Here is a 19532-nt window from a genome sequence, read left to right as displayed (position 1 = left end):
CAGGGCGACCCGATAACCTCTGCCATAACGACCTGCTGATGGGGTACGGGCACCAGAATAGTGACCCGACTCTCGAGACCTCTTGTCCTCCCTCTTTCCTCGCTCCCTGGCGAGCATACCCTCAATCCTCCTAGCAATGCTCACTACCTGCTGATAAGGAATGTCCATCTCCAACTCTCGAGCCATGCTAGATCTGATGGGTGGAACAAGACCCTCAATGAACCTGCGAACTCTCTCCCGAACTGTAGCAACCAAAGCCGGTGCATGCCTTGCCAACCTGGTATAACGGATAGCATACTCTGAAACGGTCATAGCACCCTGGCGCAAATGCTCAAACTCTGTGCGCCATGCATCCCTGAGACTCTGGGGGACAAACTCTCTCAAAAACATATCCGAGAACTGGGTCCAAGTCAGTGTAGCAGCCACGACTGGACTGTCTATCTCATAGTCCGCCACCAATCATAGGCGGCTCCCCAAAGCTGAAAAGCAGTGAAAGAAACCCCGCTGGACTCCACTATGCCCATAGTGCGAAGAATACGATGACACTCCTCTAGAAATCCCAAGGCATCGTATGATGCTAATCCACTGAACACTGGGGGATCATACTTCTTGAACCTCTCACCGCTGCTCGTCCTCTGAAGCAGCTGACCTATCCTCGGGCTGAACTAGCGCTGCAGGCGATGCCGGAATAATCTCGGGAGCCTGCTCAACCTGCACTCGCTGTTCAGGAGTGCGGACGGCGGGAGTCTGTGCTCCTCCCCCGGCCTGGGATGTGGCTGCAGCAATGGGAAGCAGCCCTGCCTGAGCCAAGGTGGTGTACATGCTCATGAACTGAGCCAAAGTCTCCTGGAGCGCTGGAGTAGTAGTGGCAGTAGTAGGTGTGCTAGGTGCCTGGGCTCCGGCTGGATCTGCTGGTGGTACCTCGGCGGCAGCTCGCGCAGGTGCTCTGGCTGCACCACGTGCGCGTCCTCGACCTCTCCCCCGGCCCCGGCCTCTGGTGGCTACAGTAGGGGGCGCGGGTGCCTGATCATCTCGAGTAGCACGTGTCCTCACCATCTGTGAGAGAATAGAAGTTAGAAGTTTAGAATTGATGTCCAAAAATATCGCACGACGAGGAATTCAAATGAAATGAAGATTTTTTTTCCAAAATAGTTACATAGCCCCTCGTAGATAAGTACAGACGTCTCTGTACCGATCAGCGAGACTCTAATAAACCGGCCTGTGTTCCGTGACTCCTATGAACCTAGAGCTCTGATACCAACTTATCACGACCCCAGTTCACCCTCCATGAACATGTCGTGAAGGCGCCTAGTTCCTCCAACTAGGTAAGCCTAACAGTGCGGAATAACAAATTAACATTTGCGGAATAATTAATTAAAACTGAACATACGGAAATAACAATTGTATATAAGGCCACTCGGCCTATACAACTCAAAAATATGCGGAAGTCTACAACTAAATCCCAAAACCCGGAAACTCACGGGAAACACAGGCTAATAGAATGTAGTAATCTGCTCTACACCAGAATGTCTAAACAACATGAAAGGAAAAAAAGGAACTATCTGCTAAAGCCGGAATAGAGTAGAGACTCCTGGTCGGCGGACGTAGCAGATATACCTCAAGTCTTAGCTAGGACTCTCCACCACGAGGATGATACGCCTGGGAGGAAGTACCTGGATCTGCACATGAAAAACATGCGCAGAAGAGGCATGAGTACACCACAGCGGTACTTAGTAAGTGCCAAACCTAACCTCGGTTGGGTAGTGACGAGGAAGGTCAGGGCCCTACTGAGATAAAACATAATAAAAAATGAGATAACGGAAGCAGTTTAAATAAAGTCTACAGCGAGAATCTAAACCAGGTAAATAAGGAAGAACAGTAATAGAAAGCAAAGGTAACACTACAAGGAATAATAGCCGGGGGATCTCTTAGTATCCCGAGGATCTCTTGGTATCCTCAATAAGTAAGTCGGGGATCTCTTGGTATCCCGAGGATCTCAGGGTATCCTCAATAAGTAAGTCGGGGATCTCTTGGTATCCCGAGGATCTCTGGGTATCCTCAATAAGTAAGCCGGGGATCTCTTGGTATCCCAATATATATATAGAAACACATGTTCCAGGGATCTCTTGGTATCCCGCACCCTCAGTCCAGAATATCTCAAGTACAGGGGATCTCCCGGGAAGCCGTCCCGTAGTCCCAAATTAAAACACACAACATCAACAACCCATAATCTCAGAATAAATGCTAAAATCAGGACAAGTAATAGTAAATTCTAGCCTAACATGCTTCACAGAGTACAAATAGTACAGCTAAACAAATAAGCAAGTAGGCCAGCTAAACATGCATCTCTAAGCTAGCACAGGTATAAACTTACAGTCTAAAATGAACAAGTAAACAGGAAATCTCAATTTAAATACTTCAAGTAGAAACGGGTTTACAACAATTAGCTCAAGTACGCGCTCGTCACCTCACGTACGAGGCATTCAAATATTCAAAAATCATGTCCTAAGGGGAAAGGTCCCCCACACAAGGTTAGACAAGCCACTTACCTCAAACCGACTCAACATCACTAGAAACCACGCCCTTGCCACGAGTATCCGACTCCAAATGGCTCAAATCTATTCAAATTCAATTACACATTGTAAATAACATCGCAAACACCTGGTTTTGCTATTAAATTCAAAGCTATGGCGTGAAATTAGGTGAAATGACCAAAATGCCCTACAGGCCAACGCCTCGGAATTGAATAATTTTCACATTTTCAGAACCCTCGTACTCTCACGAGTCTATCCATATAAAAATCTCCCAAATCGGAGGTCAAATGCTCACTCAAAACCCAATAGTTTGGCCTAAGAAGTTTTAACCAAATTCTTCAAATTTTAATCCCAAATTCGAATTTTAATGATGGATTTAACTACAAAATGATGAAATATAACTAGAAGGGATTAAGAAAACGTTACCCAATGATCTTCACTTCAAAACCCACTCAAAATCTCCCTCTCCCGAGCTCTCAATTGATTTTTCCAACTTTTGAAACTCAACCCTCGAAATCCCCTTTTCTGAACAGGTATTTCCGCTTCTGCGGACAAGGGACCGCTTCTGCGGAAACCAAGCCGCTTCTGCGGTTTTCACTTAATGGGCCAGGTTCCGCTTCTGCGGTACAAATCTCGCAGGTGCGAACCGCATCTGCGGTCAAACCTTCCGCACCTGCGAAAAAGCTGAGGAGTCCAAATATCGCTTCTGCGATGACCAAGGCCGCTTCTGCGGCTCCGCTTCTGCGGTTCCCAAGCCGCAGAAGCAAAAAGATACCAGAAGCAGCAGAACTGCTACCTCTCAACTTCCAAAATTCTTCCGTTAACCACCCGAAATCATCCCGAGGCCCCCGGGACCTCAACCAAAAGCACCAATACCACCTAATACCTTATTCAAACTTGTACCAATCTTAAAAACACCTAAAACAACGCCGGAAACCCGAATTAATCAAAGATTCAAGCCTAAGAACTTCAAATTCCAACAAAACACGCTTTCGATCAAAAACCTAACCAAACCTCGTCCGAATAACCTAAAATTTTGCACACACATCCCAAATGACATGACGGAACTACTGTAACTTCCGAAATTCCAATCCGACCCTCGGATCAAAAACTCACTATCGGACCGGAAACTTATAAAATTCAAACTTCGGCATTTCAAGCCTAAATGAGCTGCGAACTTCCAAAATATATTCCGAACATGCTCCCGACCCCGAAATCACCTAACAGAGCTAACGGAACCATCGGATTTCCATTCCGAGGTCGTCTTCACACTATTCCGACTACGGACCACTTTTCAACACTTAAGCTCTCATTTGGGGACTAAGTGTCCCAAAGCTCTCCGAAACTCAACAGCGAACGTCCCGGCAAACCAAAATAGCAGAAATGAACTTAGGGGAAGCAGTTAATGGGGGATCGAATTCTTAAGACGACCGGCCGGGTCGTCAAACATGTAATTCAAAAACGCAAATAAACACAATATTCTTGTTTCATGAAAAACTTAGTTATATAATAAGATGTGAGTGGGCTCTGATACCAACTGATGGATTATAATAAGCAGCGGAAGCAATCCCAGTATCAAAATCACATGTAATCTAGACAACTAGTATATACCGGATCACTCGGGTTACCTCTTGAAGTGTGAACAAAGCTCATCTATCACGTGAGCCTCCAATTCCATACCAACTCAATGAAATCTCCACCACCGGCACAATCATGATCATCGAACGTTCCACGGTCTTCTACCATGTTACCCAAATAATATTCGAAAATAGCAATTTCGTGTGGGAGAAATTTCTAGGAAAACTTGGTTGAAAATTTCGGCCACCATCTTTATTTTCCTCTAGGTGGAAAACCTTATCTATTTATAGCACAAGTTTTAAGGGTTTAAACCCTTTTCCAAAACCTGTTGGGTTTTCTTTTCCACCAGAAAAAGGATTTTTTTGTTTCTAATTATTTAGGCACAACAGAGACCACAGGATTTAATTAACAAGGCTTCCAATTATGGAATTAATTTATACTTTTCGAAATTAATATCCACCATAATTAATTACAAATTATTCAACTAAAAATTCGTAATTTCACTCCTTATTTAATTTCGAAATTAATCCATTAAATCTTATTTAACTCCCCATGTTAAGATTCAGATACTAATTAATTAAATTAAATTACTGACGATTAAATTTATTGATTATTTCCTTTAGACTTATACAAAATTCACCGGCCGGTTTACACATGAAAACATATAAGCTTTTATAAAGGTGTATCATCAATCTCTAAACCGAGACATGGATTCCATCAACTAACTATTACTTCGCCAATGTACATTATTATTATCCAATTTACCAGGCATATTGACCCATGAAAGAATCTCGCCTTTTAATAAATCAAAACAATAATAATGTACACAACTATTAATAATTATATCAAGATTAAAAGTATAAGTACATTTAATGGCTAGAGAGTTATTTTATTAAGTCAGTATAAAATACTTATCTCTACTTTGTCTGTTCAATACATACAAAATGTACTAGCACAAGAAGTTGGAATTAAACCATTGCCATAATCAAGATAAATTATATTTAATCTTGTGCTACAATAATCCATAATGGTTTGTTCAATTCTATCATTAGATTATGAACTCAAACTTTATACTTAGAAGTTATAAGAACCGATGATTTAATTTCCGTGTTTAAGCTAAACTCTATACACTAAATCATTTACTATATAAGCAAAGGACACAGACTAATATATGATCTATTTAAAACTTTATTAAAAATGAACAAATAATTATTCCATAATAAATACTTTATTTTAACCAAACCCATGGTTAATAGTATATACTAGTATAGTACCCGCGCGATGCGCGGAAAATACGAAGAAAAAATATAATAAATTATTAACTTAGTTGCTTAACCAGCTCATATTTTTATAACTTGATCAATCGTAAAATTTAAACCATTTGATCGACGAAAGTTTATAATAAGGCAAGTAAGGTAGGAAAAATTATTTTATGTAGCCTAAATTCCCGTAAGATATTGTGTTATGTACAATGAGAATTTAATTTAACTTAACTTACTATAATTATGTGATTTAGTTATGTATGCATTAAAATGATGAGTAAGTAACAGAAGTGTATGTGTAGTCACATATAATAAACTATCTGATTTCCACTACAAACTACATGCTTCCTTGGCTTAATTTAAGTTTTTAGAAATCGAAGCCCGAGAAAAAGCCGAAAGCAATCACAAATTAAATTTAAAATTACATTTATTTGATTTATTTTTCCATGTTAGTTCTACATGAAAACTACATATAGCTTCATCAATAATATACCAAATCAACTGTCCATCCCAAGTTGATATAGAGAGAAAGACATTATGAAATCACATTTATAGTTTAGTAGCAAGTAAAATTTGGCTCAACTTGGAGATTAGTGTTTCAAGAAACGTGAAGAATTACTCGCTGCGAATAATTATTAAAGCCCATGCAATGCTTTGTTTAATAAGGAACATTTCTTATATTACGTGTGAATACGATCTACACAATAATAAAATCTCTATTAAATCAAAGGTACTTATATAGTTATCGAATAATTTTTGGTTGAATATATTATTTATTATATTAACCAATATACAAAATTTCTTGAAAAGTTATAATGGGAGTTTAACAGAGTGAGTAAAATTTATGTGAATATTTCAATCATAACATAGTTGCTGCCATATTATTTTTCTATGTTACTTCCTTAACAATTGCCGCGGCCAAACAATATAAATATCTATTAATAGTTTATACTCACGGAAAGGAACATAACTGAAGTTTAAATTTTCATTTATAAAGATATATTGTACTGCGAGGCTACTTTGGATGAATTCATATTTGTTACTACATGACTATATATAGATTCCTCATTAATTTTTGATTTGAAAAGACGCAAAAAAGATTGTAAAGTATTACTATACATGAAAGCATTGATGTGAGCAGCATCGATTTGGATGGTAGAACTGCTCTTCACATTGCTGCCTGTGAAGGCCATGTGGAAGTTGTCATGCTTCTGTTGAGCAGGAAGGCTAATATGGATGGCCGTGACAGGAAATTAAGTATTTGGTATGGGTGGAAGCTATGGCTTCGACACAGTTGGGATCTGAGGGTTTGTGAAGGTTGGAATTTTTTGTGTACCATATAGTAATATATAGTAAGAGGCAGGAAAAATGGCAACCAAACGGCTCGACATTTCAAGGGACGCAGTTGAGAGTGCCTGGACCATCTTTAAAAGATGAAAGACTCTTAAACCTAACAGTTTGTTTAATCGCGCCACACAACTTAATTCTACTGCTAAAGCTGCTACTACTAAGAATGCCAACAGATAAACATACTTGGTCGCCAGAGGAGTTATTTTCTTGGAGAATCTGTGAATTCAGGCCCTATTCTAGAGCTAAAGCTTTTTCATTGCTGTAGGAAGCATAGTCTTTGGCAATGCGGGAACATATGGCTTTTTAAGGGGACGAAGTTCTGTTTTTTGACAAATTTGGGATCTCAGGCTTTGATACAGATGGAATCTAAGGCTTCGGCACTGTTGGGATCTTAGGTGTTGGGAAATTTGGTAACTGAGGCTTTGGGACAGCTTGTTGGTAAGGCTTTAACATAGTAAGAATCTAAGGAATTGGAATGGTTGGGATTTCAGGCTTTGGTTTGTTTGGCAAGTCGGGTTTTGCAATTGCTGCGATCTGAAGCTTTAGCATAGCAGCAAGCTTGTGCTTTCGCACAACTTGGATCTCAAGTTTTGCCAAACTTGGTAAATCAGGTATTGGGACAGCTGACAGCCTTTTCGTCGGCACAATTGGTACTTAAGGCTTTGGCATAACAGGAATTTAAGTCTTTGGTACTCCATGGCTGTTTTTCAGCTATGGCGTAGTCATAATTGATCAAATCAAACTATGCTGTAAGTCAATTTGAAAGGTAAAAAATGGAGGTGGAGGCGCAGTTAAAGAGAGGGATATTGAGGCAATTCTCAACAGGATCCTTTAGGAAGAGCGGAAAATTCAGTTTCAAGAGGCAGAATTCATTCGATCCAAGAAGGAATAATTTGAGATTCAGTTTCAGCAGGCAATCGTCGCTTGATCCGATTCAAAGGAGTATGGCTGGAACCTATGGACCATCTTTAAAAGATGAAAGACTATTAAACCTAACAGTTTGTTTAATCGCGCCACCCAAATGAATTCTACTGCTAAAGCTGCTATTCGTAAGAATGCCAAGAGATAAACATACAGACATTGAGGAGTTATTTTGTTGGAGGATCAGTGAATTCAGGCCGTCTTGTAGAGTTTTTAAATTTCATATATTTAAGTATGAAATACAAAACATAGATGAATGTCCATAAGTATAACAGTTTGTTCATAAGAAAAGTGTTATTTTAGAAAGATATTAAATTATAAGTACATTTTGAAAATGATAAGAGTGGTTAGTATATTTCCCTTGTGTGCATTAATATGAAGAAAGAAACTAAAATCAGGGCAAACGATTTCATTTAATAAACAGAACTGACATGTGTTACATCAAATATTATAACAACTTACATTATTTCAACTCTACATATCTATGCAAATGGTGTACCAATCATATAAAAAGTCATCAGTTTATAATTTTCAAAATCACTAACATTTTAATGCAGTAAAATAGGAGAAGCAATGGCTGAAATATCAGAAGAAAACAAATAGAAAAGATGGTCTAATGAAAAATCAAAGAAAAAAGATAAAAAGAGTTAACTCACTTGCATGGACTGGACTAATTGGGCAATTGTTTTAACTTCAGCAATGCCCTTCTGTAACTCATCCAAAACAGAGAAACTTTGTTGAGAGATGGTTTGAGTAAGCCTCTCAGAGCAACTATCTCGAACAGAAAGTAATCTATATGTATAAATGAGGATTAGAGTTAGAAATATACATCAAAAGATCGATATGAGTGTAGATACATGATTAAAATATATTTAACTGGGTTTTAAACTCTTTGGATTGAGGAAAAGTAGGATTAATCCACAACTTTGATGTATTCCAAGTGTTGCGCACAGAATATGAATCTGCAAAAAAAGAATTATGTGTAACATGTGATGAATAACTTTCAAAAAGTAATGTGAAATTTAATAGTTGCATGTTACCTTGAAATTTATGGGCTTTTATGAGCTGCATAACAACAATAATAGGCTGGTTGTTAGAACTTAAAAGGTGAGGTATAACTTGATCAACAAATTCACCCCAGAATGTAGCAGATAACTTGTTCCTCCTGTCAAATAGAAATAGTGTATAATATTTAATATATGTATTTATGAAATATATCATTAACCGATGGTTGTCTGTTTATTCTTACTCATCATCTTCTAGTTCGATATCCATATACTTCCTAGTAATTTCACCTTGTTTTTGCGATTGGACCTCACTAAAATTGACAATCTCTCCGATAACATCTAAAGAAATATGAAGATGTTAAAATAAGTACCATCAATCTATTAAAAAAAATATGTAAAAATAAATTAAAATAAACACAAATATTACCAAATAATTCACTCTCGTTGACATCAACTTTATTTATCAATTGATGATATGGTCGCAGATCAAAGATATTCATCGGAAAAAGTGGATCAATTGTTTCAGCCACTGTTGTACGTTGAGTAAACGTCAGCATCAATCTATGTTTTGTGGTGTTGAACCTCTCCTTGTTTTGGCAGACGATAAAGTTCGCCATAAGATATAATCCAAGCTCATTAATTTTTTTGTTGAAAATATGCAAAACAGACTTCCCAATAGAAGCATGTATACGATCACCCTACAAAGAAATTACAATACATAAAAGATGGTAAGTTTATTATATATTTAAAATACCTAGTTGAGTTTCCATGGAATTGTACCAATGAAAGCCTTTTTCATGTGATGGTTTCTGTTTATCTAAGTTTGGGTTTCGGATAGCTGATGCTTCAAGGAAAAAAAGAAAGAGAATTCAGTGGTCTCTGGTGCTGATTTTCTTAAGAGCTTCTTCATTGTCAATATTGTCTGGTTCGATATGTCTGTATGATAAAATATGGCCTATCTTATATGATAGGAGATTTTTACAACGACTTCCCTATCAGTTTCTGAAAGTGAATTTGATGGAGTTTGGTATTGATTCCAAGAGAAAAGGCGAGGCAAATTTCTGGACCTTGCCACTTGAGAAAGCAAGAGCAAGTCGATGAAACTTAGATTTTACAGAAGCTTCGTGGCCTCTATTTCGTGCAGAATAGAGCAGAATCTTGCTTCATGCGCACAAAGAAATCTATAGATATTGACATTTAAATTTCGAAGAGTACAAAGGATAACAATCTGGAAGAGCAAAACATATCTATGGATATTGACATTTAATTTTCGAAGAGCACAAACCAATTAGCAAGGCAATAATATAATAAAAATACCTTTTATTATATAAAGTGAACAGCATCGACAACATGCTAAATCATACCTTCTTTTACAACATGCTAAATCATAATTGTTTCACAGTTAGAACTAAACAAAATACACAGAATAACAGTATGGAAGAGCAAAACAAATCTATAGATTTTGACATCTAAATTTCGAAGAGCACAAAGGATAACAATCTGGAATAGCAAAACAAATCTATGTATATTGACATTTAATTTTCGAACAGCACAAACAAATTAGTAAGGCAATAACATAATAAAAATACCTTTTCATCTTGTAGAACCAATTCAATGGAGAATATAGAGCCAGGATTAAAACGATCCGGTTTTTCCCACATACGGACAACGCGAACTTTCAACTTCCATTGCATCTTTGAAATAGTTATATTCTTGATGAAATCATTGTTAGCGGCCATGTTATTGCTAATTCGTAAGTTTTGTTGAAATCTTGGTATAAGAACGAACATTAGAATTGAAGCAGTTGTAGGTGTGGAAGAAATATATATTTTGAGGTTTAAGCAGTTGCTACCCAGTAAAGTAAATCGTGGGTTAGACAGTTCAGCCTAACGTGACTTTGTAGAGACAATACGTGAGTTTTGCAGAGAGAATTTAGGGTTAATTGAAGGTAAAATTTGTTTTAAAATAAAATAAATATAATTTAGATATATTAAGGGAAGTTTGAACGGTTTGTTTCTTTTACCCACGTTCAATTAATGCTTTTAAAAAAAAATTAATTAATAAATTCGAAGGGAATCTTGAGCGGCGGTTATGGAATAATTTTGAAAAAAAAATTAAGTTTACACGGTTTGTTTCTTTTACCCACGTTCATTTAATGATTTTAAAAAAATTTAAATTAATAGTCTAAGATAATGTTTAGCGGGAGTTTTGGAAGAATTTTGCAACAAAATTTGACTAAATAACTTCTACAAAAAATACCTAATGTAAGTCAGATTGTAGTTTGTTAGTATAATTCCTAATATGTTGGAGAAATTCCTGTCATGCCAAGTGTCAGTTTATTATTATTCCACTTGGCTTCCTAAGAGGCTTTTATCCTTAGCTTTTAATTATAGATAGATTATAGATTATAGATAGGTTTGATGTGTATACCTCACATTAAAGCATGATTTACTTTAATAAAAGAGTACAAAATTCTATTAGGTTTTTAGTTTAAGAATCCTAGCAAGAGAATAATTTAAATTCTTTCTTCCTTGTCTCTTCACAGTAGGCTTTTCATCTAGTACGAGAATAATGTTTTACATTAAGAACCATTGAGAAAAAATGCAAATTCTCTCTTTCCTTTTTACACTAGGTTATTCATGTCGCCCGACAATGTTTTATTCCTTCTCCATGAATAAAGAAAAGATGGAATCGGTTTACATTCATTTTGTAAATACGTGACATATATATATATATATATATATATATATATATATATATATATATATATATATATATATATATATATATACTTATTACCTTAATTTGACTAAAATTATATTGGTTGACTTGATGTAAAAAATTTAATACACATAAATGTTTCCTCTTTTTAAAAACTGGTGACATTTTTCTTGCACGTCTTCTATAGTTGGGAATCATATCTTCATTTAATTATGCTAATCAATAGTGTCCATGTGCTAGATCTAAACAAGCACTTAATTTCAACATCTTTTTCTATTGAGTCGCAATTTTTAAGATGCCTGTTTGTTTTTATTCCTTTTCTAATAGTTTTTTTTATTATATACATTTCACATCACAAAATCAATAAGACTAGCAATAAATTTTTCGATAAGTCACTGCTACCTCTATTTTATTTTGAGATATTGCTTCGACTAGTTTAATAAATCATTTGAGAGCTCCTATTATTGTGAAATTATAATTTAAACTTATTCTTTAATTCACCAAACAAAAAATCAATAAAAATTCTAGAACATTTCATCAAATCATTTTTTAAAATTAATTTTTTTTTAAAAAGGTGCAAATATATCACAAAAATAGAAGGACAAGGAAAAAGAGGGTAACAATAATAACATTATGATTCTCTAGGGAATATAATTTTCTGTCTTCGTATAAAACTGTATTTTAAAAGAAGGCGTCGTTTCTTAAACCTAATAAATGGAGGTGGCTGTAGCACTGCTCATATACAAACTGGAAAGGAGGTATTAGTAGTTAATTAAAAATATTATGTTGCTCAAAATTTGTTCACCCTAAAATCCGAGTAACAATTAATTAAACTTATATTGTGATTTTAAAGATATGTGATTTAATCCAATAACAATTGATAAATAAGGAGTTAAATATATAAATTGAAGAAATAAAGCAAGTCAAACCAGTGTACAAGCCAAGTCTTGACCTCGAGTTATGGTGGCCTCGAGGTAGGTTAGTAAGAACAACAAAATTATAAGGCAACTCTGATGAATAGCAAGCAAGAAAGTGAAGAATGTATATTCCTTTGTCAATGAATTGTGTGTTACAAATGAATGAGATCCCCATTATATAGTAGGGGGGTCCTAAATAAGGTACACTTCTAATTATAGTAGGGAATCTTATTAGACAACTGTCTAACCGCCTCGTATGACGAGCGCCGTTGGCGTGACTTGGCGAGGGGCAGATGGGAAGCCAAACACCACGGTAATTCTTCTTGTAAGTTTTTGATGCTTTCCCCTTCATCAGAGATGCTTCCTTACTTATACCTAATTTCCGTTCATGCAGGCATTGGAGATGTCTCTGAGATGAGACCAGCCCCGCCCGGGGAAGAGACCGAGTCCCCGATTCCGAAATCGGGGAAAGATAATAAGAGGAAAAGGGATTCGAAGCCCGAAGACCCCCAAGATAAAAGGGCTCCTACTCGAAGACGCAAGAGGAATTTCATTCCTGTGGATATAGACTCAGTCCACTAGTTGAATGATGAAGAAGAAGACGAGGGTGAAGAATCGGCGCTGGTGGCCCGATCCAGGAAACCAGTCGAAGCTGCCAAGCCCTACGAACCGGAGACCCTGCCTCGTGGTGAGGAGGCTCCGAAGAAAGACGCGGGCAAAGCCCCCGAATCGCCCGAGGTCGAGATTGTTCCTCGGCCATCAACAAGAACACCAAAGGGGACAGGTTTCTGAAATCCCTAAAGCTGAACAGAGCTCCCCGAGTGATTCGCTCGGGGCCATGACAATAGGTCACTCTCCCCCTCTACCGACTTATTCTGAGGAGGCCATAAGGGAGGCTCGGGCTTTGCAAATTCCTAACTTAAGCGGAGTCCCCGGTGAAGAAGTTCCTTTCCGGGATTGCTTTACCGGGGTCGATGATGTCGCCGATCTCAACGACGCAGCTACCCTCTTCGAAAAGGCTCAACGCCTATTCTCTCAAGTAAGCATTAATTCCTATCGGTGCAATTTCCTTTTTCTTCTTCTCTCCTTACCCTAACTGATATCCTTTTTTCCGTGTAGGCTTTCACCAGGTTCAGGGCCAACCTGAGCCAATGCGAGGCCGAGCTCTAGAAGAGCTCGGATGAAAGGAACGCTTTGAAGCTCCTTTGTAGTCAAAAGGAGGAGGAGCTCAGGGACCTTCGGGCAGACTTGGCCAAGGTTCGTAAGGATGAGGCCGAGCTAGACAAGCAGGTAACTGTCATTTTGAAGAGTTCGGTCTACTCGATCCAACTGTGGAGGCTAATACTTCAGTGTCTAAGCTACAACAAAAACTGGATAGGATCGAGCTGCTTCGCAGGGAGGTCGATCAAGTCAAGGCCGATTATAATCGGTGGAAGGAGAAAATGGACCGCCTTGCTGCGGAGAAGGAGGTTGCTTTAGCCAAACTAGCATCGGCTGAGGCCCAACTCCGGGGTGCTAAAGAGAAAAGTTTGGCCCAGACCAAAAAGATCGACGAGCTCGAGATCAAGCTTGCTGAGGCCAGGGTAGAGGTCGAGAAGATGAAGGTCACGACTGACAAAATCGTTGTCATATACTTAAAGGATGCTAAGGCTACTCAAACGCAGCTAAGGCAAGCCTCTGACCGAGAGCGATGGAGTAATGACTTGGCCAAGTGCCAATCTCGGAGGGAGACCCTCGAGGAAATCCACGCTCGAGGTTATGACCTCATTGAAGAGATAGCTCAGGCAAAGGCGCTTGAAGCTGATGCCAGATTTCTCGTCTCCTCCGACGGCGATGATGATGGTGAAGGCAGCCAAGGCGGGTCTGATAATGATGAAGGGCCAGGGCATAGTTAGGATTTTTCTTTTTCTTTTTGTAAGGCCTCTTGTCGGTCTCTTGTACATATCTTTTTTCAGATATATAAAAGAATAATTTTCTTGAATGCCTTCTCAATTTTTTCGAACATGTTTCTTCCTTGCAAAATTTTAGCATAGTTTCATGCTTTGAACGGCGTGTTCGAGACTTTGTCTCGGATGGTTTCCTTGAAGTTGCCATGGTCGAGTTCGAATAAGGTTCGAACTTTGGGGCATAGACCCTTAAGGGCATGTGCCGGATAACGGTGAGTCCCCGAGCTATAATCAAGTTTATTGTTTGTTTGGTCTCGGGACAATCGAACCCTTGGGGTTCGAATTGGGTGAGAGCAAGATCTTGAACCCTAAGTTTTTTGGCCCTTAGGTCTTTTTAGATCGGGCCGTTATGGCCTCTAAAAGATGGTTATTATTCTCCCTTTTTCGACTTAAAAGACTAACTAATAAATTTCTTTATGCCTTAGCATGTATTTTTTATCCATTGGGTTTTTTAGGGTCCGATGCCGATTGAGAGCCCTTTGTTTTTTGTGCCTTGGCACGTTTTGATGCCTCTTAAGATTTTTCGAGGGCTGATTTTATCGAAGCCCTTTTTAGTCGCTTTGCCGGGGATAGCCTTTTAATCGGTTTTTTCAAAGTATTTTAAGGCCTATTGCTTATTGCGGGGTTCGGACGTCTCCGAGTCGCGTTATTTCGTTTGTAGCCTTCAATATGGTCGTAGCCTTTGGGTATGCCTCTTGGACTTATTCCCCGATAACATTTTGAACTTGTTCGAAATGTTAGTCCTCGAGTACAATGGCCTTGGCCTACATGTCGAGGGGTGCCTCTTTGAGGTCTTATGAATCCGAGTTTAGATAACTTGAATGTGTTGATTGTCGATGACAGTCCCCGAGTATTCGAGGTGTACTTACGTTTGGCCCTTGAGCCATTTCTCACAGAATCACAAGTATGGGGCTCGTATAGTAGCAAATTTCTTTGAGACACAAAGCGTTTGATATAGAAAGAATGTTTCTTTGAATAATTCATACATGCATACATGTTTTGCCATCGGGACTCGACTATTCTATATGGACACGGTTCATCCGACCGTTTGGCCCATTACAAGGTTTTCCTACCGAGACCCTTTTTGGCGTGAAGTATTTTTCTCGAAAATATAACCTCCAAGGGTGATGCCCCCCAGTATTCGAGGTTGATTGAAAGGAAGACTTGGATGCTGTTGAATTTTCCTTAGGTAGCAGATAGTTGTTGCCTCGTTAAAAACCTCGCCGGAAAAACCCATTTGGGATAAAACCCGATCTAAGGGAAAAAGAGTGCAACGCGTCCTTTAAAACCTAAGGTCTTCGTGTAGAAGAGTTCTCTCGACGTCTTCGATCGAACACCTGCAATAAGTTAGTATCGAATACAAATGGATAAAAGGGAGAAATCCATATCTCAACAATAATATCGTTTGAATAGTGATATATTCCAATTGTTTGGCAATTGTCCGCCCTCCATTGTGCCGAGTTTGTAAGATCCCTTTTCGATGACGCCGATAACTCTATATGGTCCTTCCCAATTTGGGCCTAGTTTCCCTTCATTTGGGTCTCGAGTATTGAAGGTGACTTTCCTTAAAACTAAGTCCCCGATTCCAAAGTGGCGAAGGTTGGTTCTTCTATTGTAATATCTCTCGATTTTTTGCTTCTGTACAGCCATCCGAACAAGTGCAGCTTCTTGTTTTTCATCCAATAGTTCGAGGCTAGTATTCATAGCCTCGTGATTTGATTCCTCCGTTGCATGTCAAAATCTGGCGCTGGGTTCCCCGACTGGAATTAAGGCCTCGGAGCCATATACTAAGGATAATGGGTTGCCCCCGTGCTGGACTGCGATGTCGTTTGATACGCCCAAAGAACTTCGGGTAGAACTTCTCTCCATTTCCCCTTAGCGTCTTTCAACTTTTTCTTTAAGTTTTGAATGATAGTTTTTTTTGTCGATTCGGCCTGTCCGTTTTCGCTCGGGTGATACGTCGTTGATAAGATCCTGTTTTTTTTGTGTTCTTCGAGGAACTCCATTTCCTTGTTGCCGATGAATTGCTTTCCGTTGTCGCATACGATTTCGGCAAGTATCCCGAATCGACACACGATATGGTCCAGATGAAGTCTATAACTTCTTTTTCTCTAACCTTCTCGAAACCTGTGCTTCCACCCATTTAGAAAAGTAGTCAGTCATAAACAAAATGAATTTAGCTTTACCTAGGGCCGTTGGCAGAGGGCCGACGTTTTCCATCCCCTATTTCATGAATGGCCATGGGGATAGGACTGAATGATGTTGCTCTCCGGGCTGATGAATCATCGGTGCAAACCTTTGACATCTATCACATTTTCGAACAAACTCTTTAGTGTCTTTTTTCATGTTATCCCAGTAATACCCTACTCTAACAATTTTGTGAATCAAAGACTCGGCGCCAGGGTGGTTTCCACAAGTGCCTTCGTGGATCTCTCGTAAAACATAATCGGTGTCCCTTGGCCCTAAACATACCGCCAATGGTCCATCAAACATCTTTCTGTATAATGTCCATCTTCATCCAATGTAAACCGAGCAACTTGGTTCGTAGGGCCTCAACTCTTTATGGTCCGATGGGAGCTTTCCATTCTTTAAGTATTCCATATATTTATTCCTCCAACCCCAAGTCAAACTTGTAGAGTTTATCTCGGCATGACCCTCCTCGACCACAGATCTCGATAACTGGACGACAGTCCCCGGGATAATATCGTCCTCCTCGACTGATGATCCCAGACTTGCAAGTGCAACAGCCTCGCTGTTTTGTTCTCGAGGTACGTGATCCAGGGTCCACTCCTTAAAGCGGTGCAAAGTCACCTGTAGCTTGTCCATATACCTTTGCATTCTATCATCCCGAACTTCGAAGCTCTTATTTACTTGGTTCACCACCAATAAAGAGTCGCACTTGGCTTCAATGACTTCTGCCCCCAAGCTTTTAGCTAGCTCGAGACCTGCAATCATGGCCTCGTACTCGACTTTATTGTTAGTCAACCTAGAAGTTTTGATAGATTGCCTAATAGTGTTACCTGTGGGTAGATTCAAAATGATGCGTAGCCCGGACCCCTTCACATTAGAAGTGCCGTCTGTGAAAAAGGTCCATACCCCCGATGATGTGCCCGATTTTAACAAGATCTCCTTTTCAACTTCGGGCACGAGGGTTGGCATAAAATCGGCCACGAAGTCCGCTAAAATTTAAGACTTGATGGTCGTTCGGGGTTGGTACTCGATATCGTACCCACTGAGTTCGATGGCCCATTTGTCCAATCGACCCGAAAGTTCGGGTTTGTGCAAAATATTACGAAATGGGTAAGTGGTTAACACACATATGGCGTGACATTGAAAGTATGGTTTCAGCTTTCTAGAGGCGCTTATTAGTGCATGTGCTAATTTCTCTAAGTGTGGATATCTAGTTTCTGCTTCCCCTAAGGTTCGACTTACATAGTAGACGGTAAATTGCATACCTTGGTCTTCTCGAACTAGGACACCACTTACCGCGATTTCGGACACCACAATATAAGTAGAGCTTCTCATTGGCCTTTGGGGTGTGAAGCAATGGTGGGCTCGATAGGTATCGTTTTAATTCCTCTAATGCTTGTTGACACTCCGGGGTCCAGGTGAAATCATTCTTCTTCTTGAGTAGAGAGAAAAATTTGTGGCTTCGATCCGATGACCTCGGATAAATCGCCCTAGAGCAGCTATCCTTCCGGTTAGCCTCTGCACGGCTTCTACGCTGTCCATGACAGTGATGTCTTCGATGGACTTGATTTTATCGAGGTTGATCTCGATCCCCCAATTTGACACCATGAAGCCTAGGAACTTGCTCGAGCCGACCCCGAAAACACATTTCTCGGGGCTGAGTTTCATGTTATGTTTCCTCAAAATCTCGAACGTTTCCTGCAAATGAGCCAAATGCTCCTCTGCATGCAGGGACTTAACTAGCATGTCATCAATATAAACTTCCATTGACTTACCTATTCGTTCTTCGAACATCTTATTTACTAGGCGTTGGTATGTAGCTCCTGCATTTTTTAGCCCGAAGGGAATTACATTGTAACAATACGTTCCATACTTGGTGATAAACGAGGTCTTCTCCTGGTCTTCCGGTTCATTTGAATTTGATTGTACCCGGAATAGGCGTCGAGAAAGGTAAGGATCTCGTGGCCAGCCGTGGCATCGATCATGCGATCAATGTTAGGCAGTGGAAAAGAGTCTTTATGGCATGCCTTGTTCAAATCCTTGTAATCTACGCACATTCTAAGTGTGTTCCCTTTTTTAGGGACTATAACTACATTGGCTAACCATTCGGGGTATTTTACCTCCCGAATGAACCCTATTTTAAGAAGTTTAGTTACCTCATCCTTTATGAATGAATGCTTTACCTCGGAATGGGGCCTTCTCTTTTGCTTCACCGGTTTGAACCTTGGGTCGAGGCTTAGCGGGTGTGTTGTTATCTCCGGTGGGATCCCTGTCATTTCTAAATGGGACCAAGCAAAACAATCCATGTTATCGATAAGAAATTGAATAAGTTTTTTCCTGAGTTCGGGGGTTAACCCCGTTCCCAAGTATACCTTTCGCTCGGGCATGTACTCGTTCAATATAACCTGTTCCAGCTCCTCGGCCGTTGATTTGGTGGCGTCGGAGTCTTCGGGTACAATAAAGGTTCGAGGAGTCAGAAAGTCCTTTTCTTCTTCTTCTATCCCTACTTTCCCGATTCGGTTGAGGCTGGTGGCTGTGATTGCTATTTGGTTTTCTATTTACCTTTAATGCTCGATCTTTTCGAGGTTGATAACGTTGATACCGGTATTACCTCGTCAACTACAAACATTTCCTTTGCAGCATGCTGCTCCCCGTATACTATTTTCACGCCATCCGACGTAGGGAATTTCATCATTTGGTGAAGAGTCGAAGGGACTGCCCTCATGTTGTGGATCCACGACCTCCTGAGTAGGGCATTGTACCTCATGTCGCCCTCGATCATATGGAACTTGGTATCTTGAATGGTTCCGGACACGTTCACTGGCAGAGTAATCTCACCCTTAGTTGTTTCACTGGCCATGTTGAAGCCGTTTAAGACCCGAGCCGCGGGCACAATTTGATCTTGTAGGCTGAGTTGCTCCACGACCCTCGATCGGATGATATTCGCCGAACTACCTGGATCCACTAAAACACGCTTAACTTGAACTTTATTTAATAAGATAGAAATTACTAGAGCATCATTGTGTGGTTGAGAAATGCCTTTTGCCTCCTCATCGTTGAATGATAAGGAACTCTCGTGCACATAATCCTAGGTCCGCTTCTCCCT

The 19532-nt window shown here is 39.6% G+C and overlaps 1 protein-coding gene across 1 annotated transcript; it reads right to left on the bottom strand.

Annotated features, from left to right (window-relative positions):
- On the bottom strand, positions 8891–10391 carry LOC109235933. Its single transcript, XM_019402177.1, has 3 exons — positions 10242–10391; positions 9080–9350; positions 8891–8991 (listed from the first exon to the last, which is right to left on the bottom strand). The coding sequence occupies exons 1-3, from the start codon at positions 10389–10391 to the stop codon at positions 8891–8893; spliced, it is 522 nt and encodes a 173-aa protein (XP_019257722.1).

Source organism: Nicotiana attenuata, chromosome 12, assembly GCF_001879085.1.
Source record: "Nicotiana attenuata strain UT chromosome 12, NIATTr2, whole genome shotgun sequence".
NCBI lineage: Eukaryota > Viridiplantae > Streptophyta > Magnoliopsida > Solanales > Solanaceae > Nicotiana > Nicotiana attenuata.
This window is presented reverse-complemented; position numbering and strand designations above follow the sequence as displayed.